The sequence below is a fragment of the Numida meleagris genome, chromosome 1 (assembly GCF_002078875.1).
Source record: "Numida meleagris isolate 19003 breed g44 Domestic line chromosome 1, NumMel1.0, whole genome shotgun sequence".
NCBI classification, from domain to species: domain Eukaryota; kingdom Metazoa; phylum Chordata; class Aves; order Galliformes; family Numididae; genus Numida; species Numida meleagris.
In genome coordinates, this window is record NC_034409.1 from 173,673,927 (window position 1) to 173,698,645 (window position 24,719).

Sequence of the window (24,719 nt, forward strand, 5' to 3'; positions counted from 1 at the left end):
ATCACTGGAATACTATCAGTGAAAGCCAGGGAACGACTCACACTGAATATATGAGACATTTGTGTTTGTGAATGACTGTTGCCTAGGGTCTCCTTAATAGAAACCATTAGGTACACTGGCTGTTTCTTTCAGTTGCTGTTCCAGACAGTTTTTCCGTTTCAAAAATATAAAAATAACTCAGTGGATTCTATTCTGATTAGAATAACGTGCAGATATATTTCAATGTGCTGTAATTAATACAGTCAATTTCCATAACTCTCAGCTGAGCACTTTTTTCAGGCCAGTAGCAGGTAACAAGCCAAATGTAACAGTTTCCGTAGTTTCCTGGTAGCAAAGTAAAAAAAAATGCTGCAAAATTGCTCAACAAATTTAACTTTTTGGAATGCAGAAAAACCAAGAATGTCATTAAAATTCCATCTTCTTTATTTTCTTTTAAAATACCTTGCTTCACCAACTCTATTACCATTAAATAACCTTTTTGTTGACTAGAAGATGGCTAACTAGATAGTGGAAAGATTAACTTCTGATTTTCATCCCAACAAGGAAGCACAGAAGAGTCAAGAAAAACTGTCTGGAGCAAAAAATAAAGTTCCGTGTTTTTTTTTTTTAAGTTATTCAGATCTAACAAATTCAGATATGGCAGGCAAAAGTCAGTGGAAAATGGAACGAGTTAAAATAAAATGCAAATAAAAAAAACAAAAGAATAGACATTCTTAAATGAGTGCCATTTTCCTAAGAAATATCTTATCCAGTGTCAGCTTACTCCAGAATGGCACCAGATACAGCAGATACATCCATCCGCTGCTCAGTGGATATAGCAGAAGACACTCTGATGACCTCCATCCTTAACTTGTTGCCTAAGCAACCTTCCTGTCTGCCAACAACCTGCCAGTCTGCTGTTGTATTTCTGGCCTTATTTTTGCTGAGGTTGGGTTATTGGCAGGGTTCTGTGGAGGAGCAGCCAGGGCAGGGCTTGCTGAGGTTCTCGGGAGCCATCCAGGCTGGTCTCTGCCTACAACCCATCCGCTCTGAGGCTGAGGAATGACCGTCTCCGTGCTAGGGACATGCTTGATGTGAATGGGTCTTGACCTGAATCTCATCAGCACATTGTGTTTATCTTAGAGTTTGGCAGAGGTTGCCAAGAAAGGCATGTGGGATATTGATATTGCTCAGTGTAAGCACTGGCTTCCTCAGCTCTCGTGCGGTATCGTCTGAGGGCAGTTTCAGAGAGACCTTCACCGTGCTTTGCCCAAGACTTGACCCATCAGCCCTCCAGAATGTGCAGACCGATGCAGCAATGAAATTTTATCTTGGGTGTTCCAACTCTTCCATCACCTTGCTGCCTTCCTCTCTCCTCGAGCTATCAGTTACGGTTAGCCTCAAACCGAATGTTAGATTATTATTTTACGACCCTGCCATTGCATCTGTCTGGGCTTTTACAGTTATTGTCGTGTGTATGTGTGTGTCCATAAGGAAAAGAAAAGCATAATGGTATTGTGGAGATATCTACAAAAAGAAAGTAATTGGGAAAACTGGTACCTGCATAGAGATAGAGAGCTTGGAACTGCCATCACAGAAGTGCGTGGCCTGACTCCCACCAGCTTCAGTGAAAGAGGAAGTGGGACATGTGTGCATAGCAGTCTAATTGCATTTCTGCATTGTTTATGTCAGGCAATAATAAAGGACTGAAAGGCAGGATGATTAGGATGTGCTTGGATAGATTATCAGGGGAAACTAGGTTTGGAACATCAGCGAGGTATGTAAAATGCACAAATGTTAATTGTACTTAATTAGAAATGTACTGAACCACCCAGATTTAATTGTGGATGTCTGCAAACATTGATGCCCATTAGTTTGTCCACAGCAAATGTTTTTGTTCGCCATGCCACCTTCTATTTTCGGGAAGGGGAAGTCTGAGTCCTTAGAGCTGGTGAAAGTAGGTCAGATGCCATTAATAAACAGGTAGTGCAGAAATGCCTTTGTTTAATTTGACATGTGGCCAGATCCTCAGCTCCAAATTCATGCTGGCTGAGACCTTTGTGCCTTCCATTCCCTACTGCAAGAAAATCCTCTTGCAGTGATCTGGTAGTGTAAAGGTACTTACAATGGGTACATCAAGAGGTATGCCTACTGTTCCCTTGTTTGTCTGTGGCCGTGGAAGTGGATGTGTATAAACAGAAATCAAACTGTGTCATTTTCACATTTCTTTCTGAAAAATGCAGAGAAATGAAATGAATACAGTGTGGCACCAAAGACTTGCAGAGGGCTTGAAGCTGAAAGGAGTGGAATGGTGTCTGATCTGCTTCAGACCAACTACATAGTTCACTGAAGCATCACATTCTCCACTTCCTCTGTGAGCCAAAAGCCAGTGCTTGCTTGTGTTTGCAGACAGCTCATAGGGCAGCATCCGTGTCCTCAGTCAGTATTTTGGAAAAGATCTTTAGAAATATTTTACTTACAAAATGCCATATGATTCAGCCCAGACATATACGTACGGATAAATAAGCCTGGCAAATACACACAACTCACTCAGTACAGTTTGCCACAGTCTGTCCCAAGGGTGCTGTAGTGGATGCACTGATGAATTTACTTTGCAAGCAGTAAATGCTCTCACAGGCTTTATCATGGATTGTATTTGAACCAGAAGATAAAGCTTTCCAATTTTGGTATTGCTAATTTTCAAAGCACTTTAAATTAAAATGTTCAAAGTCTAATAGAAAATATTTTAGCATTATCTTGCTCAAGTAATGTTTCAACTGGTAATGGATCAAACCTAAAGTATAAGAACTACGGCAACATCTAGATGCTCTGCTTCATGTCGTGTTTTAAACCCCGGCTCTCCTAACTTTGTGTCAGTCATTGATTTTTTCCCCGGTATCTTTTCCTTCACAGCATGACCTCTTGGCTTTGCTGGGGATAGTCTAACACCCATCCTAAAGGAAGACATGGGGTCATGCAGGTGTTTGCTTATTGCTCTGTATTTAACTCATTTAACTCTCCATGGGGCAGGGCAGTGACTGGGATATGGGTACGTCCCACCCTACAGCTAGAAACCTTCTTCTGTCCTAGCAGGAGCTCTTGGCCGGGAAGGCCCAGGGTCAAACTGTGTGTGCTCAGGAGTGATTATAATTGGAGTGCTATTATTGGACTGAGTACACCTTTTACAAAAATATACAAACTTCAACTTGCATCCTTTTTCCTTTTATGTCTATTCCTTTCAAAAACTCCTTGCAGAAGGCTTTGAAGAGACATGCTGTATGAGGTAAGATCATGTCAGAAAGAAAAATATTCAGTTAAAAAATAGGAAGCAGAGGTTAGGAGGGAACAGCCAGTTCTTGCCATGTACGGAGGCGACCGGTGAAGTGTTTCAGGAGGTGGTGCTGGGGTCTGTACTTGTCAGCAGGTTCAGAAATAACCTGGAAATGGTAGTGAGGAGGTGACAGAGCCTGCTGATGATCCTAAGTCATTCAGATCTTGGATTGCAGAGAAATGCAGGACGGTATGAATCTGAGTATCTGGTTGATAAAGTGCTGGATGAAGTTCGCTGAAGATAAATGTGTGTGATGTGCGCAGGAGAAAACTTTCCCACTTTTGCATGTAAAATGATAAACCACTGTCTGAGCATTACTGACATACAGAGAGAGCTGAGTGTTGCGATACATGGGTTTGTGAAAGCAATGGCAGTCAGGAGCAGCTCAAAAACTAAATCAACCTTAAAAAATTGCCAGGAATGTACAAGGTCTGTTCCAAAAATAATACCTCCTATTTTATTATGTTGGCTCACAACGTCAGAGGCAGATGTTGGTGGTAGCGCATATGAAGCAAAGCTGTGTCATGGGATTCCTCCAAGTGGGAAAAAAATGGCACCCATTGACATTCAACACTCACTGAGCATTTATAGACACCCAACAATGGATGTGAGCACAGTGAGGCGGTGGATGGTGCTTTTCACAGTGGTGATAGCAACAATAGGTCACCTCCACTTATGCAGATTTCTGTGAGTGCAGCATGCAGGCTGCTGTTCATTGCTGGTGAAAATGCACAGCTAATGATGGTGATTGTGTTGAAAAATAGTGCTTTGTAGCTAAGAATTTTCTCTACCAAATAATGTTATTTTGCTTGTTGTCGCTGTTGTAATTCTCATAGAAATAAATAGGAGGCATTAGTTTTGCTTTGACCTATGCAGAATAGAACAAAACTGAGAACGCCATGATAACTCCATATAAAGCCATTCAGTACTGGCATCTCTTATACAAAGATCACTTTTGATCCTGTCTTCTAAAAGGATACATCCAAGCTGGGAGGTACACCAAGAGAGGCAACGAATAGAATGAAAGGAATTTCAGGGAATGAGTGGAGTGTTTGGGGGATGAGTAAGGAGGGAAGTCAGGGCTTTGTGGCCTGAAAAATAGCTGACCTGGGAGCTACACAATAGATATTTACAGACTAGTGAAGGACAGATTACTGGAGATCAGCTGTATATGTCTTTTCCAGTTCAAGAAGTAGGGGCCATGAAATGAAACTCTTAGGACTTCAATCCAGAATGTAAAAAAAGGAGATGCCTGTCCATTCAGTGGGTAGCAGATCTGTGAAACTGCTTGCAAGAGGGTTTCGTGAGTGCTAAAAGTTTGACTAGCTTCAAAGGGAGATTGCTTGAAGCCCTAGAAGAGAAATCCACTGGGACTTACTTAAGTGTAGAAATGGCCTCACTTGCAGGAAGTTCTTGAGCTGATAATAATTGGTGACTGGGGGAGTATTGGGAGGAAGTATCTGAAGTTAGTCCTGTTCTTACTCATCCCCAACCATCTGCTTATGGTCATTGTTGAGACAGGATATGGGGTAGAAGGATCCTTGGTCTTCTGTCCACGTCTGTCAGTATTTTCTCTTCCTGTTTTCCCTCTAATCAACTCCCCTCTCTCCTTAAAAATGTTTCCCTCCATTCTTTCTCATCCCTTCCTTGTTTTCTGCCTGCACTTCCAGTCCCTGGCTCCAGTCAGCCCAGTGCTGCTTTCAGACTCCTACTTGCAGTGAGGCTGAAAACAATCCATCTTGAAAAACACAACCTCAGTGCAACATTAGCCTTTTCATCTTCTCTGCTGATTGCTGGGAAATTGAAAGGGTGTTCACCGTGCTTCCAGCTTGTCAGCAAGGCAGAGAGAATTAAGGATTATGTAAATAGATTAGAAAAGAATTGCTCCTTTATAGAGCCAGAAGGGTCCAGAATGAAATTCTAGGCTGTATATGTAGGGCTCTTTTTTTTCTTTTTTTTTTTTTTTTTTTTTTTTTTTTTAAATAGAAGAGAAAGAGTAAAAATAGATAGACATTGTGTGTAGATGTGTTTTTTTTTTTTTTTTTTTTCTTTTTTTTTTTTTTTTTAAATAGAAGAGAAAGAGTAAAAATAGATAGACATTGTGTGTAGATGTGTCATGGTCTTTCCCTTTAGGTTTTTGACTGCTTGTTCAAATTGGAGGAGATCTCTTCCTTTCAGTTGTGCCACAAACTATTAAAATCAAACACATTTTCCCAGAAAGAAGTTCTAGGAGTTTGTGAAAACTCCATCCTTTGAAAACTGTGTAGTTCCAGCCAACATTCAGCTCCTCTAGGAAGGACATGGCTGGCGAGAGAAAGTGGAGGCTGAGTCACAGTGACCACATGGGAGTGAATGATTACAGCCTAGCAAAGGAGGGAAAGGAGATGGACAAGGAAGGAAGGAAGGATTGTCTGAAATGTGACCATATTCTGGGTCCGTGAAAACTGCTAAGCAGTGTGAAGCAGGAAACAGAGGGTCAAGAAGCAAAGTACAATTATCTGATAAGAAACTCAAGGTGAGAAAATTTCAGGTCACCTCAGGATGTGAAAAAAAAAATACAGAAAAACTACTTCTAAATGCTGAATGCTCAGGGGTCTCAAGTTTTTCTTCCTGTGGGAATCCAAGCATGAGCTGATGAAGGAGTGAAGGATGGGGCAGGTAGGACTGCTGCTGATTTTTGTAGTTCCTTTGATCAACCATCTTTCTATGCCAGCACCCTGGAGTAGTTCAGGACAAGCCATGAAGTTTGTAAAGGATGAGTGTGAAAAGGAAGCACCATGCATTAATCTAGTTGCATGTAGATTAACAGCAGGAAAGGCAGTGTGCAGCTGGCAGACTTTCCTTCTCCATAAAGACGTAGCGATATGCAGTGAGGCCAGGAATGCCATAAACCCTGTTTCTAATATGCTGTTTCTAAGGAAGTAGTACCAAAGATGCTCACTATGAGTATGGGGCATTACGGAAATCTGGAGTCTTCCCTAAAGAATGAGCTTTCCCTCTAAGTATCACCTCAGTGGGAACACAGAGCATCCTACAAAAATAACTCAGACCTCACTCTGCCAGCTATGCAGTGCACCAGGGTCCCAACAAAGCCTTATGCATAGGGGGACACTGGGAAATACTTTCCCACCCAAAGGAGCGGGGCCAGCATTTCAACCTGGAATGAGTTACTTTTGATGGAGAACGGGAACTCTTGTAGGTCTGATGTAGACAAGCACGTTATCACGTTGTAGCCAAAGCTGGCAGGGAGCCAGGGCATGTTCTCCCTCCCCCAGAACACACGTTTCACAGCCCATATGTGCTCCTTGTTACTATTTTCTCTCTCTTGTTTCCAGCCTTGTTGTGACTCAGTGTTCCCCAGGACATGTGGGTACACCAGACCAGTGCCACCACTTGCGCGGCACCAAGCTCCGAAGCTCATTCAGATGCTTCTGATAACCTCCAAGTGGGAAACAGTTCCTATATCTTCTTTACAAGTCCAGGAACTTCCAGAGTTCCTGTCTTGAAGGTAGTGTCGTCATCACCACATCTCGAAAGGCATGTGTCAGCCCAACTTGGATTCGTAACACTGCCACCCTAACACTGCAAAGAACCGATTGCTGCCCTATAAAGGGATAGGTGCTGGGAAAAAAAACATTCCTGGTATTAATCACTCTCAAAAGTAGTCACTGTCAGTGACAGGATGCCTTCCTCTTGCTCCTAGTATGGACATAATTGCCAAATACTACCTCAACAGATAGTGAGATGGAGGCTAACGGTGACTTTGCCGGAGGAATAGTTAAGGAACTGGATGGGGTTTTACACTGGGGAAGGACTGTGAAGGCATCATGTAGGAGGGCTCAAGCAGGGTGGGAACTGAAATGATAAAATGGACAATGTTATTTTTCTAACTGAAATGGGGATTGGAACTTTTTTGCTGATGTTTGTCACCAGTTGAGCTGCACACTATGGCACTGTCTACAGGATGGGCATGAAGATATGTCTGAGCACTGACTGGATATGGGGCTTTTGTGTAGCACTCTGTCGTGCAGAAAATCACATCTGTAATCATCATACAAACACTGTACCCCAGCTCCTGGGCTCTGCTGTAGAGAAAACTACTTTTATTCTGAGACCAGTAGTTTCACAGGCAGGACTTCAGTTTGGAGCTGGTTTGTAGTTCCATTCCAGTGAAATATATCAAGATGACATGAAGTACACTCTTACCCTGGAAACTTTTCCCCATCAGTGGTTATAAATATACCACACTATTGTGCTTGGCATGCTGTATGCTAATAGAGGTGAGGGCTCTGAAACTCATTAGGAAAGGGAGCGGGCTGTGGAGCAGAGTGAGGACAGTGTGAAGCTAAGGTTGATAACCATGGCCTTGTCCAGAATAGGCCATGGGAGTTTTCTTATCTCACTTTGGCAGGAGGTGCTGTTAGCTTCCTGTGCGAAATCAGGAGCATATGCTGCTTTCCTCTTGTTGTTTGGCTTCCTCCACTACACAAGACGGTTCCCAGCACTGTGATTATCTTTGCATCTTCAAACATGGCACACTCTGCTTCCTCAAGGCTTGATGTATTCTTGAGCAGCAGGCTGGCTCCCCTCCCCCAGGCCTCTTCTCCCGGCCCCTCTCGGTGCCAGCACCGCACATCGCAGACATTTTTTAAAACCCAGATTGCTTCCGGTTGCATAAACCCCTTCTGTCCTCCCAGAGAAGGGCAAACTCCCTGAACTGCACGCACTGTGTGGGTCCCTGGGCAGCCCTAGGAGCTTGTTCTACTGCCGGCATCCCCCGCTGAGCCCCCCCGGCTTCACTTCACCCGTGCACACCGGGAATGCACATGCGAGCATGCACATAGGCACATGTCAAAAACCACTTACATGGATCAACAGAGCACTCAGAGCAGTACACAGAACAGGATTACCTTGAGCTGTGAGCTTACACAACATTTATAATCGTACTTCTGTACACACACAGCCTTAGCATTTGTTGTATACGATCTTTCTATGTGCAGAGCTATATCCAGACACAAAGCAGGAATGCCTAGAGGGAAAACAGGTGTAGGAGATGCTCAGAAATGTGCTGGCAGATATCGGCTTATCAGCCTTTGTGCACACTGTGTGCTTTCTCATTAACCTGGTGGTAACCCTGCTGCTAACTTTCCTGAAGATGCAAAGCAATGAAGCTTATCCCGGCAGCAAACCACATCAGGAACATAGGGATATTTGGAGTGAGAGCTCCGAAGTTTGCTGGGATTTCCCTGCAGACACCACCAGGTTTTGCTACAAGCAGGAAACCCTTGCTATTTTGTTGAGTCAATAGTTTGGTGTAACTCATTATTTACAAGACATAAAAATGCATAGCTGATTAGTGTGAGGACACATGACATGAAAATCAACTGAATTAACTGGAAGGTGATTTGATATTTTGGTCCAGCCAGGGTACAATTTTATCTTCTCCTTCTTGCTGTTCCTTTCCACACATCTGTACTGAACACAAACATTTGATTTGATGATCGCTTCTGAGTTCACAGAGCCTTCTCCCTCTCAGTTACGAATGCCTGTTGTTGGGAGATGAAGGCAGGGCAGGACACAGGGCTCCTCATTGCTCCCATTTGCCCCAGACCCATCCCTGCCTGCTGATCTCAACTAGTGCTTTGTATGGCACCACTGGCAGCAAGGAGAGGAAGGATGGCAGAGTAAAAACCTGAGGGGACTGCACGGGAGCCTGCAGCCATGCTAGTGCATCTGAGGTTACAGTGAGAGCATTTGGCAGCAGAGGAGGGAAAGCATCTGTTTCTGCGTCCAGAGGAACGAGGCTGAGCCTTGTCCCAGGCTCTGCCTGGCAGCCGTGCTGCAGCTGATTTGCAGAGGCGTGCTGAGCCAGCAGAGCATGGGGTGAAGTGGCACAGCACAGAGCATCTCCTGCTGCGTGCCGTGCGCTGCCAGGTAATGTGCTCACAGCTGGACTCTGACTCCTTCTTTATTAAACCCGTGGACAACTGCTATTAAGTGCATTTGATTTTCTGCTGTAATGGTGTTAACGTCACAATCAGCAGGTAATGTGGTATGTGAAAGCAGTGGAGCTCATGTATGTGCCTCCAGGGCTAATATTTCACCTAGTGTTTCACATGTGTGTTTCTCTTGTTATTGTGATGTTACTGTAATTTCGATGGTGGTTTGTATTATGGTTTTAATGAGTAATCAGCACCCCATTGTGCTAGGCATTGGCAAAGGCATTACACTGTCCTCATCCCTAAGATTCTGCAACCTGAATACGTATATACAGTCCTTCTCAAGGAAGTATGTAGCAATAACTAAGCTTAGGGCTGCAGAGCTGCAAGAAAATTTATTGGAGATATCTTTCAGAGATACATCAGTGGTTTCTGAGCATGCATTACACCTTTCTGTTGTTTACTAAAAAGGAACTCAGTGAGGACTTTTATTCCAAAAAGCACAACTTTTCAATATTTTAACAAAGAAACAAATTCATTCTCTGGGGGAACAAACCGGTTTCACCTATTTGAGAGGAATAAAATTTTTGAAAGGACTTACTAAGGATGAAATGGGTAAGAATGAAATGAAATGAATCTCTGCCTTTACAGAGATTGCCCAGTCAGAAGGGTGTGCCTTTGATACTGCCACTTTCTGTGTTTGTAGTGCTGGCATCCTGAGAGAACTTCACAGAATTGTAGAATCATTCGAGTTGGAAGGGGCCTTTAAAGGTCATTCAGTCCAAGCCCCCTGCAACGAGCAGGGACGCCTGCAGCTAGACATCTGACACCTGCTATGCCATGGAAGTGTTATTGGCCAATTCCACCAATACCATCTGTGTTGAAGTCTTGTTATAAAAGCAGACTTCTTAAAGTATTAAATGTGCAAAGTAAATGGCAACTACTTTTCTGAGTAAATGTTAAGCATTTTTTTTCTCTTTTGAATACATCAGCTGTCTTCATGCAGCTCTCTTTCATCCACCCTGGCCTTAGCAACTATCTATTAGGAGCTGGCCCTTAAACCAGAGCCTGAGGAAGTGGTGGTGCAGCTCAGGCTTCCTTCCCATGCTATTGCTCCTTGTTCTCTCTCCTTACATGGATGACCATGGCCTACTCCTGGTTTTTGGCTTTTTCAGCTCGCTGAGACTCTCAATGTATATTAAGGAATTTGGACACGCAATCATATACTTGTGCTAATGATTACAGCCTAAGCTAGTTTACATGTCATCTTTTCTTTAAGCTGCCATATCTGCTTAGACGGTGGTCGATTTGACGCAACGCTGCACAATTAAAGACAAGCATGTAAAGTCATTGCATTACTGATACTGTAAACGACTCAAAGTTTAATCAAACTGCACAGTTGGCTGAAAGGAAAGAAACCTTCTTCTTTGGTCAGGATTGCATCAGTTGCTGTGATGCAGTCAGCAGCCTTTCACCACTGATAGACATGTCAGAACTACTTCATTATGGATACTGTAGTTGTTGTCTGTCACATACAGGGAAATTCAGAGAAACATTGTGTTTGAGAGAGCTTGACCTTGGAGGATGGTTTAACTCTACTGTTGAAGCTGGAGTTGAACAAGCAAAACCTAAATGTTGGATGAAAAGCAAAACTCAATATCCTCAAAGAATAGGGATGGACATAATTTAAGAAGCATTCCAATGTGTTTATTTCCACATGTACTGAATTAGGCTTTGGGAAACATGTTAGCTCTACCATGACCAAACCTGAATGTTCTGATTATAAGCCAATTTGTTGCACAAAGCAAAAAAAAAAAAAAAAAATTCTTTATATTTCTATTCATTATCATGACTTTGACTCTTTTTTCAGATAAAACGAGCATTTAAATCCTTTTGGTGGTTAAATATAGTTTTGTTTCTTTTTGTTAATTTGAAAGATAATAGTTATTTTTATTGTGTATCTTGTAATTATTGAATCAGGGTATTTATATTGCCATTTTGTAAACTGTGCTGAAGAAAACAATCAGAATTGAGAAAATACATCATTTTTCAGGATAATGATAAGAACCTACACGTAGTGAAATCATAGAATCATAGAATGGCTTAGGTTGGAGGGGACCTTAAGATCATCTATTTCCAATCCCCCTGCCATGTGTAGAGTTTCCAGCCATCAGATCAGATTACCCATGTCCCCATCCATCCTGGCCCTGAATACCTCCAGGGATGGGGCATCCATAGCTTCTCTGGGCAGCCTGTGCCCGTGCCTCACCACCCACTGAGTAAAAAAAATTTCTTCCTAATATCTAACCTAAATCTCCCCTCTTTTAGTTTAAAGCCATTCCCCCTTGTCCTGTTACTATCAGACTGTGTAAAATGTTGGTCTACCTCCTGCTTGTAAGCTCCCTTCAGGTACTCTAGTACCTGAAGGGCCACAGTGAGGTCTTGCCAGAGCCTTCTCTTCTCCGAGCTGAATAGCCCCAAGTCCCTCAGCCTGTCTTTATAGGAGAGGTGCTCCAGCCCTCTGATCATCTTTGTGTCCTCCTCTTGGACCCACTCCAACAGCTTTGCATCCTTCTTGAGCTGGGGACCCCAGGCTTGGATGCAGTACTCAAGATGGAACCTCACAAGGGCAGAGCAGAGGGGGACAATCCCTTCCCTCTTCCTGCTGGCCATTCCTCTTTTGATGCAGCCCAGGATACTGTTGGCCTTTGGGGCTGCAAGAGCACAAATGGCAACCAATATGTTATGGAACGGGTCTTGAAACAGAAATATGTTGTCTTGAGCTTAGGACTGAAAACAATATAAACTCAGTTTTGAAGCCAAGCCTAAACCTTGATAGTGACTGAAAACTTAGGGGCATCGGAGTCCTAATTATAGGACTTACATTACTTCTATTGTAAATTCTGATCTCCTGGTCCATGGTGGGTGAAATGTTAACACTGACTCCAAAAATCCAGTGTTCTGAGGGCAGCTGTGGAAATGAAGCCAACCACCAGGCTTTGAGCATCAAGACTTTGTGGACTGTAGTTGTCCTTGCCCACTGATCACAGCACACACAGTTTCCTCAGATGATCTTTGTTCCCAGAAGAACTGTTTTGGCTTATGCATGTTGTGATTTATCAATGATTTCTCTCTCTTTTTTTTTGTCTTCAGGCGTGGTTTTTGCTCTCACACTGATGGATCTTTCAACCTGAAATCTGGCAGCAACATAGGAAACAGGATCCAGAGCATCATTGAGCGAACAGCCATCATAGAGGGCAAAAACAAGGTATGATTCTTAGGTGCAAATAATCTCTCTGTGTTAGTTGAAGTGGTACTTTAAATTTTTGTTGAGGTAACAGTGGAGAAGCCAGTATTTTTATGTTGTTCAGATTTGAAAACATGCACAGTTGCAAATAACTCCCACATTTGCAAAGACAGAGATTTGTTATCTATCTGCTGAGATGCAGAGATGTACTTTTCTTGCATGCAGTCCTATTAAGGTAAGTGGTGACATTATATATATATCTATTTGGCTTACTTAGAGCTGGCCTGCAGCTTGCTGGGGCACCTCAGAGAGGCAGGGCTCCAGGCCGTCTTTGCTTCGTTTTGTGTCATTGCACAATTTCCTGTTGTTTTTCCTATAAGAGTATAACTATTTACTCTCATTTGAAAGTTTATTCACAGATGTGGTCCTGGGTTATTAGATGACCAAAGTCTTTTCTTGTAATAAATATTTTAAAGGGACAAATGAATCCAGATTACAGAAGCAATATTTAAGAGAGATCTCATTCAGAGACTGCATGGTGGGTTGCATCCCATCTGCAGTAACTGTCCATTGTTAGGTGTCAAGTCCAGATCAAGCATCCCTTAATAAGGCGTGGGAAGAGACAGGCATTTCCGAAGGATGACTGGGATAGTCATGCTTTTGAGTGTTCATGGAGAATTCTCAACCAGCCAAAACCTTTAAATCAAGATGTTTTCCTGGAGGATGCCCTGATCAGAAGAATTTTTCTTGGTTAGGCATGACACTCATTTGATATGGTTGGGCAGCCCTTGCCACAGAGGAGCTCAGGAGTTGTTGCACAATGTGTCACTGTCGCAGCAGCTGCCTTCCCAGATTGGTTTGGTCAGAGGCAGGAGCAGCTGATGAAATTATAAATCTGAAAGCCTACCCTATTCTAGGCCTGTTATTTCCAAGGATACTGAAACACTTCTTGAAATTCTAAGGACACTAGGGATATAGGTGTTCTTTCCTTGATGCCTTCTTTCAGTCTTTTGCATGTGAAAATGGATACAAACTGTAATTACTCTCACGCCAAGGCCTTTTCACACATCGTGGAATAAGTGGGGCTTTGCATGCAGCCAAGATTCATGCCTGGGTCTACATTTTCTCCTGCTGTTATATTATTTAGGCAGTACCACAGGTGTTCCTGGCACAGTTCCAGTGCACGGGAATGCGCTGGATCCCAGTGAGGCATTTGCTCTATTTAGTTGGCCACCTCTACATGCTTAAAGATCAAGGCAAAGATGGGAGCAAACGGCTTCCTACGGGATACTATTGTAGGAAAGCACATGAAAAGTGAGACATAAGGAGATATTTGAAGGAGGAAAGGGAAATCATTTGAGGCACAGGAAGACAGAGCCTATTCCAAAGGGAGTACGATGAACAAAAACTCATGAGAACCAGTGATTTTCCAGAAGAGATCTAGGTATGCTTATGGGTGAAACCTACCTGTTTACAGGGTCTAACAACAAGACCTCATTCTCCCTGTGCTCTGCATGTTTTGGAGACAGCAGAAGAGGAGTGGCTGAAATGTCAGACCAGCTTCCAGTCAACAGCAAATAAATTCCTCCCTGGAGGAAGATGCTAATAATGGGTCCTTGCGGCAGAACTGCAGGTTTTGTTTGAAGTCCTTGGCAAGCAGCCCCAATTTTTTTTATATCTGTCCAGAAATGAACGAAGAGATGATCTCTGCATGTGTTGTATAGAAAGTTTTGCAGTGAAACATAGCAGTTCTCATTTTTCCTTCTTGATTCTGTTTAGTTCATCCAAGAAAGGCTTGTCTTGAATCGCTTTATCCCTTCTGATTCCTATGAGGAAAGGGAGGTTAGTGAAATAATCTGTTTTCCAAGATATTTCAAGGTTTCCTGGTTGCAGTGCTGTTTGGAAGGATGTAGCTTGCAGATAGAGGCTTCTCCAGTCTTTGGACTTGCATGCCATCCTTGCTAGAAACATGGACATCATCTGTAGTTTTCAAGTACTTAGCTTGAAGTGAATTCTCTCCACTTCTGAGAATTGCATTTGAAAGGCTTCTTCATTTCTGCTGCTCTTCCATAGCTTTCCAGGCACAGCTGGACTGCTATTGTAAGTAGAAAATACTCTCTAAGCCTGGGTTCCTGGCCAAAAGAAGTTGCATGACTTGTGTGCAGACAGCTGCTCAAGAGCATCCAGAATTTTTTTTCTTCTGTGAGAGTGTATAGCTTTCACTCTTTGCAGTCCAAGATTCATTCTTGGTCTCCCAGAGCAAACTCAAAGGGACACAGTTCAGACAAAACCCTTTCTGATGGGCTGGGATACTGTAAAACTGTTAATAGCACTGAGCTCATTGAATACAGCACGTCATCACAAGTGTCTGACTCTGATGAATTGCAACTGCAAGCAGTTCTGCTACTGCAAACAGCTAAGAACAGCTCTCCAAGGCACTTCCACATCAATGGAGTCCTACTATCTAAACAGTGTCTACCCCGCTTCCACATCCGAGCATAGCAAGCATGGCAAAAAAAAAATCTCAAACTCAATGGAAACAACAAAGTAATAGGAGACAAAGCAGTAGGAAGTTGATGAAGAGACTCAAAAAATGGCACTTTTGGGGTTAGCATGAAAGGAGAAATGGGGATGACCACAGGATATTATTGTGATCAAGGGAAGAGATGAATGAGGAATGCTCAAAAGGTTCCTTTTAGCAATCAAGGTAGCTGTTTTCACCTTAGCCGAAAATCTTGTACCAGTTCCTTTGTTTCCTGTATGTAAATCATCCAAGTCCCTCCGAAAGTTTGGCCTTATGTGGCAGTAGGTTGATTGGTTGTTTGTTTGTCTGAGGTTATCGAGCTAGCCACAAATATATTTTTAAAGTTAGAAAAACCTCAAACTGCGTGTCTGCATGGTTAAAGTAATGCAGGAAGCCTGGCCTGCGTTATTCTTCTGGTGACAGAGAGAAACCGTGACAACTGTGTTTTAGTAACATTTCCGTAGAAGCCTTTCTAAACAGACTTTGAGAAACTCAAGTGGTATAATGGAAAAAGTTTGTAACAGAAGTCATAATACTTAATCATAAAACGACTCTTGATTTGATTCCTCCACCCAAAGCTTTCGTTCTCATTTTGTTCGATGTTATCAGTGACTTCCTACAAAACTGAGATATTCTTAGACTTACCTAGTAAACAGATCACAAGCACTCTCTTGTCATTCAACTACTAAAAAACATCACTTTTCAGTGTTCTCAGCCAAAGCTCACTCCCACCTGTAGCTCAGGGCTAATACTGATCATTAATTTTCTTAGCATGATCAGTGTTTTGTAATAATGTCAACCTGTGAATGACCTCCAATAATGAGATACAAAGAGCTCAAGCACTCATCGGTAACACTGAAGTATATACGTGTCCTGTGTGTGCAGGCATTGGATAAACCACATATTGGTTTATCAAAACCTTTGAAAGAAGGAGGCAGTACTCCTTGCACAGAGAGCTGCAGGAGGGGCTGTACAAAGATCCTGGGGATGGAAAATGCACAGAACAGGGCTAAGAAGATGCGTTCACATCAGTGAAAGTAGAAGGTGTTGGTCAAGAAGAAAGGATGAGAGTATCAACAAAAGGAGATAGAAGATAGGAGGGCAAGCGTGCATAAACAATATTAATGCATGAAGTTGTGTTTTATCATACATGTATGTATATATATAGCCTTTTTTTCCACTACATAAATATCTTAATGACGCACTTTTTTAGTGGTCCAATCCTCTGGGAGTGATAAGGCAGCCTTACTTAAGGGATAATGGAAAGTAATGACCCTGTAAGAAGGTTCTATAAGACAAAACCTAGGCTCGCTCTTGTCCACCTTTGGTTTGACTGACAATGATGAATCATCCACCCATATGCTGACTGTGGGTAGTTTCAGAAAGTGTGACAGTCCAACACCAAGGTGGTACCCTTTTGGATATGAGAAAAAACTGTGGCCATGGAATATATGGACTACTCCATCTCTCCAGCATCTTCTGTGCCAAGCCCTAAACCTCTATCTTTCTCCCATGTCCCCATCTTACAGATGAGACAAGGAAGCTTATGCTGTGTCTGGAGTCCCTGGGTATACCAGCTGGCTGGCCAGTGCTTCCATGTGGGTTGGCCATCTGGCACGTGATGAGCTGAACAGCTCATTGCAGCGGCACTCATTTTGGTCTTCCTCCTTTACCGGCAGATAGTTTTCATGAAACATTCGTGAGGTCTCATGAGTTTGAGATTCTCTGTCAATTTTGGCTGAAACTGGGAAACTGCTGAGGACAGAGAACTTGCATAGAGATGGAGAAACAGTGTGAACTTCCTAGGAAGCCAGGCTAAGGATAGCACTGGGGGCACAGCCTACCTCCCTTTCAGCACATTGTAACTTGCCTTGGGGCCTTCCTGAGTGCTACTAGAATTGCTGTCAACACTTTAAAAAAGAAGACTTGGAGGTGACAGCTGAGCCGAGTGCTTGGTGAGATGAAAACCAGGAGAACTTGGCACCTGCCTCTGCTGAGCTGCAACTCCCTGCTGAAGCACATCCCCTCCCTTGGTGCATGAGCGAGGCAGGAAGCAAAATTTTACTCTACGTAGGCCCTGAGAAGGAGGGTGTGAGGTACCTGTGGATCTGTAGCCATCTGTATCATGATCTCCCTGTGTGTCAGATGGAAGCACTCGATCTCAGCCTGCCCAACAGGACAACATGATGCAGAGGGAAACTGGAGCTCCGCTTCGTTAAACAGCAGTGATTTACTATTCAAGTGTCTAACTCGAGGGGAAAGTTCTCATCTGCACATATTCATGTCCTGCTATTGTAGATATTCTGGTGTTTACTCTGTGAACATAGTGATGGTTCTGAAGGTGAAGCATGGTGTCCAGATGTTTTGCACTGACGCTTCTTTCCAACACAAGGCACGCAGATGATATGTCTTTGGCATAAGCAGAACAAGCCAGTGGTGTCCTGCCAATATTTCAAAATGTATCTTCCTAAACAATATTATTTTATCTAAAGATAAATCCAAGGGCATAAAGAGAGCATATATGTAGGAAATAAACTAAATTTTTCAACAAATGTGTTTTCTTAAGAGCATAACTAGAAGGGAATCAACAGTGTTTGACAGACTTACACTAACCTGCTCGATGCTGAAAGGATATTTTGCCTTTTAAATATATGAGCATTTAGAGAAGTTGGCAAAAGTCTCTCAATGGAACATGCGTATACACGTGCCTGCAGAGGCCTTCTAGGTGTTAGGAAAGAGTAAGGCTACCTACTGTTTGCTGAAATCTCCACTTGCTCCACTGCCATCAGCTGGAGCAGTAGGAATCCTCTAGTGAAGGTACTATGGAAGGAGAGAAAGTCAAGCAGGCACACGAGGGGAAAGACCAGACCACTGTGGTCCAACCACAACAATCATCCCATTGCTTTGCAGTGACTTCTGAGGTCTTTTCCTCAGTAGTTTCCACCACAAATAGACCAGTAATTTCCTCTTCCATCTCAGACTTTCTGCTTTATAACTCTTTCATTTACTGGCAGATGCAGCAGCACTACGTGATTCATTTCCCCAGCCCCTGGCTCTGAACTGAGCCTGTGGCATGGTGCTTCAGCTGAGGTGGGTGCAGGAAGAAAGGATAAAAGCTTTGGTGGTAAATAGGGCTTGTGGACAGATGTGCAGATTCAGTGTGTCGAGCATGCCAGTGAGGATTTACTCCACTCTGATCGCAGCAAATGGTTTCAGACTTTCTGTATATAATGTGGTTGCAAATCCATGGCTTGAAACTCTTTGTTGCAAAGATAGACAATACAGAGCTGCACAAATTTTTATCTTGCTCCTTTTGCAGCAATAGCTGTGTAGGGAAACTATGCAGCACAGGCTGATCAAACAACCATAATTACTCAATAAACAACAGTGTGCCAGGCTTAGTTTTGTATACACTGCTTTTCTGGTGGGTTTTGGCTGCCATCCATAATGCAGAACACAGGCTGCACCACTGGAGGGCTCACAACCTATTTAAACAGATGCTGTCTTATCCTTATGACTTATTTATAAACTAGAAGATTTATACAGAGACATTTTGTCTCTAAAATACTCTGTTTTGTTGCAAAGTCACTACTGCTTTTGCTAGACACTATGACTATCTCTGTATTACTCAAGTAAACATACCATTGGTATGGCGCTAGGGACTGTGTTCAAAACATTTGTCTCCCTTGCTTTCCAAAAGATGGTGGTTACATGGAAGCTGCCTGTTGGAAGTGATCCTTAGCCTGTGCTAGAGTGGTATTTGGGACAATGCAAGTTGGCACAAACCAAAATAACATTAGGAACAAGGCAGAAGTTTAAATCACTGCATTTCAGTGCCTAGGAATGTCCTGTCAAGTCTTCTAATATACAAGAAAAGGCATCATCTACAAGCAGTCTAGCCAGTAACTATAGTCATGCTGCTTGAGCATGATTGTAAGTGACATTATGAATGTAATAGAAATAATAATCACATAGTTGTGGAAAGGAGCAGTAAAACCTGATAATGTCAGGACAAAATAGAGTTTGATGGCTCCCTCAAAAAAAAATCCAAAATATTGAAGTACTTGTGAGAGGAGCAATTGACTTGCATTTTTCAGTCACAGAAACAGTCTGGTTCTGTGTGTAGCAGATCAAGACAGGTGTCCTGGAGTCAGAGATGAAAAGTCTTGTTGTCCTTCACTGTGTGTTTTGGGTCACAGGTCATTGCTACCTGGGCAAAGGGGCTCTGAGGTAACACCAAGTGACACATGAAAGGCTGATTTTGTTGCTGAAAGACTGGGATGGCAGAAGCAGCTTTTAGCCATCCACGTTAACTACCTGGCAGAGGTTGTGGAACTTCCTTCTCAACACCATTTCATCAGAACTGATGAAATGGCTGCAAGAATCCTGCCTCTGGGCCCTGTGTCTATACTGTATGAGATGGTGTTTAAAAATTGGAAGGAATTGAAAGAGAACAACAAAATACAGACAGGGCTGGACCCATGCTTTATAATTAGGAATGTGTAGAGGTCAGCCTACTGAATTTAGCAAAACAGCATGATTTTTTTTTAAGGGCTATAATTATATATCTGGTATTACTGAACCTCTTTCAGATGAGCCAAAAGTGTACATTAGAAAAATTTTTGGTGGAAATGAGATGCTGTCTAGTAGTGGACAGGTAGGTGGCCATTGAGACAGATTGGTGTAGAGGTGCCATTAACGTTGCTAGCTTTGAAGTGGGATATGGCAGCTTTCTAAAACAAATAACATAGTCAAAACCAAACAACTGGACTTCACAGTGTTTGCTTGCATTGGAGGAAAAGTAACAGACTCTTTCCGCCAAAGAATGCTTGGGAAACCAGAAGGTCTACATTGTTTAGAGATGCAGTGAGGACTTTGGGGATTGCCATGAAGACTCTGAGTAGGAGACACAGAAGCAGTCAAATGCTCAGCCATAGCTTATGTAAAAATGTAGATAACTGGTCCTTGTTTGGCACTGACTCATCTTCTTATGCTTGTCTATGAGCTTCCCCAATCAGACAGTCTTAAAAGAATGTATTAATTGCACAAAAATAATGTTGAATATTTTTAGAAAAGACAAATAATTCTAAACAACAGGATTCCGTGGCCACACAAATTCTCTTTGTCACAATCCCAGTTCTTCTCATAACTCCAGTCAAAGTATGTTTTACAGAAGAACTGAAGTGGGAACTGACAGAAAATGAAGCTGCTATTGTATCTGAGAGCATGTCCTACTGCTGAGCCCCCACTGCATGCCCCGTGTCTCAGCTCCATATCAGAATGACACCTCAGCTGTCTGTGCATAACTTTCTTCTCTCACTTAGTGCCCAATACATTAGACCATGGCTTTCCATCACCCTGAAGGTATAACTCTTATTATTAAAATATTTTTTTCTAAAGGCACATCAGTTATCATCCCCTGGCCTTCCAAGGTCTCATCTTGGAAGTTATATATGTATCTCTATGTGAAAATATGTAACGTGCCAAACTTCTTAAGATGATGCTAGAATACAGTGTAAAGGATCGCAATGTGTTATTACTTAATATTAGAAATACTAGATCCAAGAATAGGAGAAAGTCCAAAAGAGAATGAGTAAACTTCTCTTTTCCCATGTCATTTCTCACCTAACACTTACAAGAGAAAATGCTTTTTCCCAGCATTATGGAAGTGCCTGAGGCACTGCCCATCCATTCTCTTTGCAGTCTGGCTGTCCTACAGGGTGGTCATCTCCTTGGGCAAACCATCTTGTGTCATACTTTGTCTTTTGAGGCTTATCATCACATTAGCAGCAAGAGATAAATCAACCTGAAAGACACATTCAAAGATTTTTGGCTATGACAGCTCTGATAATATAATGGTCTCTCAAGGAACTTGTTTCTTATTATTCTTCCATCCTTTCTAGAACTTTATACAATGATAATATATAATTATAATAATATATAATAATTTCGTTAAATAACTTCAGTGGTGTCTGTCACCTAATGAATGGATAGACTGAAACATAGGACTGTCACCTTAGGAAAATGAGAAGGGAAACTTTAACCAAGCTCCTGATCCAGTGAGAGCTGAACATCTTTTTTTTTTTTTTTTTGCAGACTGCTAGCACTCTTGTTGTAGCTGAAGCCAAATCTTCTGGAATCTACAGCTGCATGGCATCCAACAAAGTAGGAAAAGCCGAAAGAAATGTCAGCTTTCTTGTAACAGGTATGATCTACTCTGGTCCTATGATTATATTTGTTAGGCTATGGTGGATTTCTCATATTCCAAAACTTGGGTATTGTTGTAATGTGTGCGTTTGTAAACTTATCCCATGTTTATTGGTGTCCCTGGAGAGGGTTTGTAACAGCAGCTGGTCTGAATTTGTAAGAAAGGCACCAGATTTGGTAAATGACTCATCCCTTCAACAAGTATCCCCGCATGACACAAATTGCTCCCAAATATAGCAACCTGTAATTCCTCCTTTAAAATCACCTAGCCTCTGCAGTCACTCCATACATGCAATGGTAGTGCATTTTCACACAGCAGCAAGCCTTCTTCTGAGACACAGAATGGATGTAACTTGGGTCATGACACTAAGACTCATCATGTAAGCATGTTTCTTTTTTTTTTCCCCATCGCTATATAAACTTTTGCAGGTTTAGAAACAAACTATGAAATTATTTGACCTCAGGAATTACTGGAAAAAAAAACCCATGGATTTAAGAAAATAACTACTGTATGATTTAGCAGCATAATATTTGCAGATGCCATCGCAAAGGATTTGTTTTCTAGTGAAATATTTTATTTTGGTTTTATTTACAAAGCAGTAGTAGTTCATGGAGCACTTAATCTATTGACAACTCTCAAGATAGGTCACTGAAGAAATGTAATCCATTCAGAAATATGACAACACCCCCACACTCATTTTGCGGACCAAAAACTTTGTTTCTGAAGTGTTTTGGATGTAATAGTACACTTTCACTTTTGGAGAGTGCCAATTATCTATAAATACAACAATTTGGTAACAAGCATGAGAAGTAGTCTTTGTAATGTAAACAGAGCAGTGATAGAAAAGCAGGTTGTTTGTTAAAATGCAGAAAGAAGTATGTCAACATGTGACAAGAACATCTGCCAGCTTGAAGATGACCACCGCCCCAATCACAGTTTTACTTTGGTCCCCATCCTTACATTGTGTCTGTTTGAACAGAAGGCTGAATAATAACACATAATTATTTATAAATTAATGTGCTGCTTGAACTGTATTCTCAGCTTCATGTGAGAGCTTTGCTTTGAGCAGTTGCTGAGAGTCACTCACTGAGGTTGTTGCTCGTTGAATGTGCAAGATAATGAATATGAACTTCTCTAGCTCTTAATTATCAGTCTTCAAAATGTCACATGAAAGACCCTGGAACCAAACAAAGCTGAATTTTGATTTGCAGTACGCAAATCTCCCTTTTAAAGTTATGATGACTGTTTCAGACCTTTTAGTGTTGTGACATGAGAGAGTTAGTTTCCCTTCTTAGATGTCACATTCTCAGACCAAGGTCTGAAGGGAATCCTTCTCCTTGATACCAAACCTTGCATGAGAACATGCAGAATATTATGACTTTCCTTTGAAGGCTCTGGCATTGGCTGGTGTTCCGAAAGGGGAGTGGTTGCTTTATTATGGCTTGGAAACTCTTAACAGCTTGACTGGTGGCAGTCTTTTTATATAGGGTGGTGATGCTGAAAAGCGTTTTTCCTTTGAGTTCCTGGAGCTAAGCAACGTAAACTGTGAGACATGGAAAGTCCTGCTCATCTGCTGACGCTTGGTTGTGCTGATTGAAGGCAGCTTATTTAAAGAATGCTGCTGTGTTGTTCTTGCAAGAATGAAGTTAGACTCATTCTTCTGTGCACATAGCACATCAGTTGATTGCATGGTCTAATCATAATTCTCCTCTGTCAGGCTGAGACCAGACTGCTTGTGTTTCACTTTGAGGAAACAAATGTATAATTTCTCCAGGATTCACTGAAATACATACAGAGGGAATTAAGATCATGAGCCCAAATAGCGATGGGTGTGAAAGAAATGGGAAGACACCACAGAGTATTTACTTCTGATGAGTTCAAAACCAGTATTTTGGGTCTCGGGTGACAGCCTGGGGTTAGTTTATCTCATGGTGTTGGGGCTGCTGGAGCCATATGTAGCCAGCCCGAACCACACAAAACTGAGTGCAAGAGGAGAAAGTGTCTAAACAGAGAAGGTGATCCCTTATGAGAGGAGGAGCTGCTGAGGAACAAGCCAGAAGGAACTCCAGAGAGTAAAGAGAGACAGGAAGAATCCCGTTCCTCAGAGGCAATCACACTCAGGCCTTGTCTTAAGGAAAAGGAAAAACACATGCTCCAGTAGAGCAGTGGTGGTATGAGGAGTCTCTTCTCAACATGTCAAGACCACTGGGAAGGCAGTAGGAAGGCAGAGACCATCCCAGGAGGCCTAGTTTTGTAGTAGCATCATCAGCCCCTTCATGGAAAGGTAGATGTAAGGAGTTTAGTGCAGGAAAGCGTAGCAGAGGAGACCCAGTAATGACAAGCCCTTATTTTAAAATTACTGTACATCTCTTGTTATTTCTAGGTTTGCGTGTGTCTTTCTAGGAGATACAAGGGTGGTATATTTTCTCACTCTGTGCCTGAGGGTATAGGACATGAGGTCTGTGGGCTCTTGGTAGCTTCTCTTTCCTATTGTTTTCATCAGATGAAGGGCATTTTTGGGGTGTTGACAGACTAACCTATTTCTAAACCCAAACCCTTGTTTGGGGTACAAAAGCAGCTGTGAGCCTTAAGTGCAAGTGACATGGAAAGGCAATTTCTGAGCTCTCCTGCTTGCTGATACTGAAACAATCTCTGCAACACCTTTATGTCAAATTCATCTGTGGTAGACCCTTCCCTCCAGCCTGCCCCTTTCCCTACATTTTGGGCTGTTTTGCTGGCACACAGCAGGCTCATGGGTGTGTTTGCAATTATACAGGGTAAAACAGGAACAGCTCAGCCTTATCTCCCTGGTTTCCCAATGTCACTAAGCGCATTTTATTTTGAGATTCCTGATGGTGCTTGGCAAAGATAAACAAAATCTTCCATCAGGAAACCTGGGAGCTATTTCCACAGGAAGCTTCAAATCACTAAAGTAAATAAAACTCTTTTACATTATTCCCAGCCACGTTATTTAGCTAGTTTGAGTCTGTAACAATTGGTGAGAGGTGTCATATATTAGGGGGCTCAGAGCCTTTAAACAAATGATTCTCTTGGAATCCTCTGCATTTGCTTTTGTCCTTAGATTTATTCAGAAAATAGTCTTTCTTCACAGAATACACATCTAGGAAGTGTTCCAGACCTGACAACGTGGAAGTAGTTGCAACTATATTGTTATGTTGGCACGTCATCCTTTTATGTTGAAAGTAGTTCATTTGCCTCAGACCCAGGGGATCTTTAATTTCATCTTTAGAGTTTTGCTTGGCACTTCTTAGCTCTTTTCTGAGTACTGGCATCTGCAAAAGCCCAAAATTAGCAGTATTCCAAACCAGTAACCTGCCTTTCCCAATGCATATCAGAACAATTTCAGATTTGCTGTAAGATACAGCAATTTCTTAGATCAGAATACTTACCCACAATCAAAATTTTGCACCTTGAATGGATTTAAGTGCTCCTGAACTCAATTCTTTTTAACAAAGTCAAGCACAGAATTC

General features: G+C 42.2%; 1 protein-coding gene across 2 annotated transcripts in view; it reads left to right on the forward strand.

Moving 5' to 3' along the window:
* FLT1 (fms related tyrosine kinase 1) overlaps window positions 1–24,719 on the forward strand; it is a 103,951-nt gene that overhangs the window by 37,312 nt on the left and 41,920 nt on the right. For both annotated transcript variants that reach the window (XM_021378571.1, XM_021378581.1), the window contains 2 exons: window positions 12,403–12,517; window positions 21,117–21,225. In XM_021378571.1, the coding sequence (XP_021234246.1) occupies window positions 12,403–12,517; window positions 21,117–21,225 (224 nt within the window). The remainder of the gene's footprint in view (window positions 1–12,402; window positions 12,518–21,116; window positions 21,226–24,719) is intronic.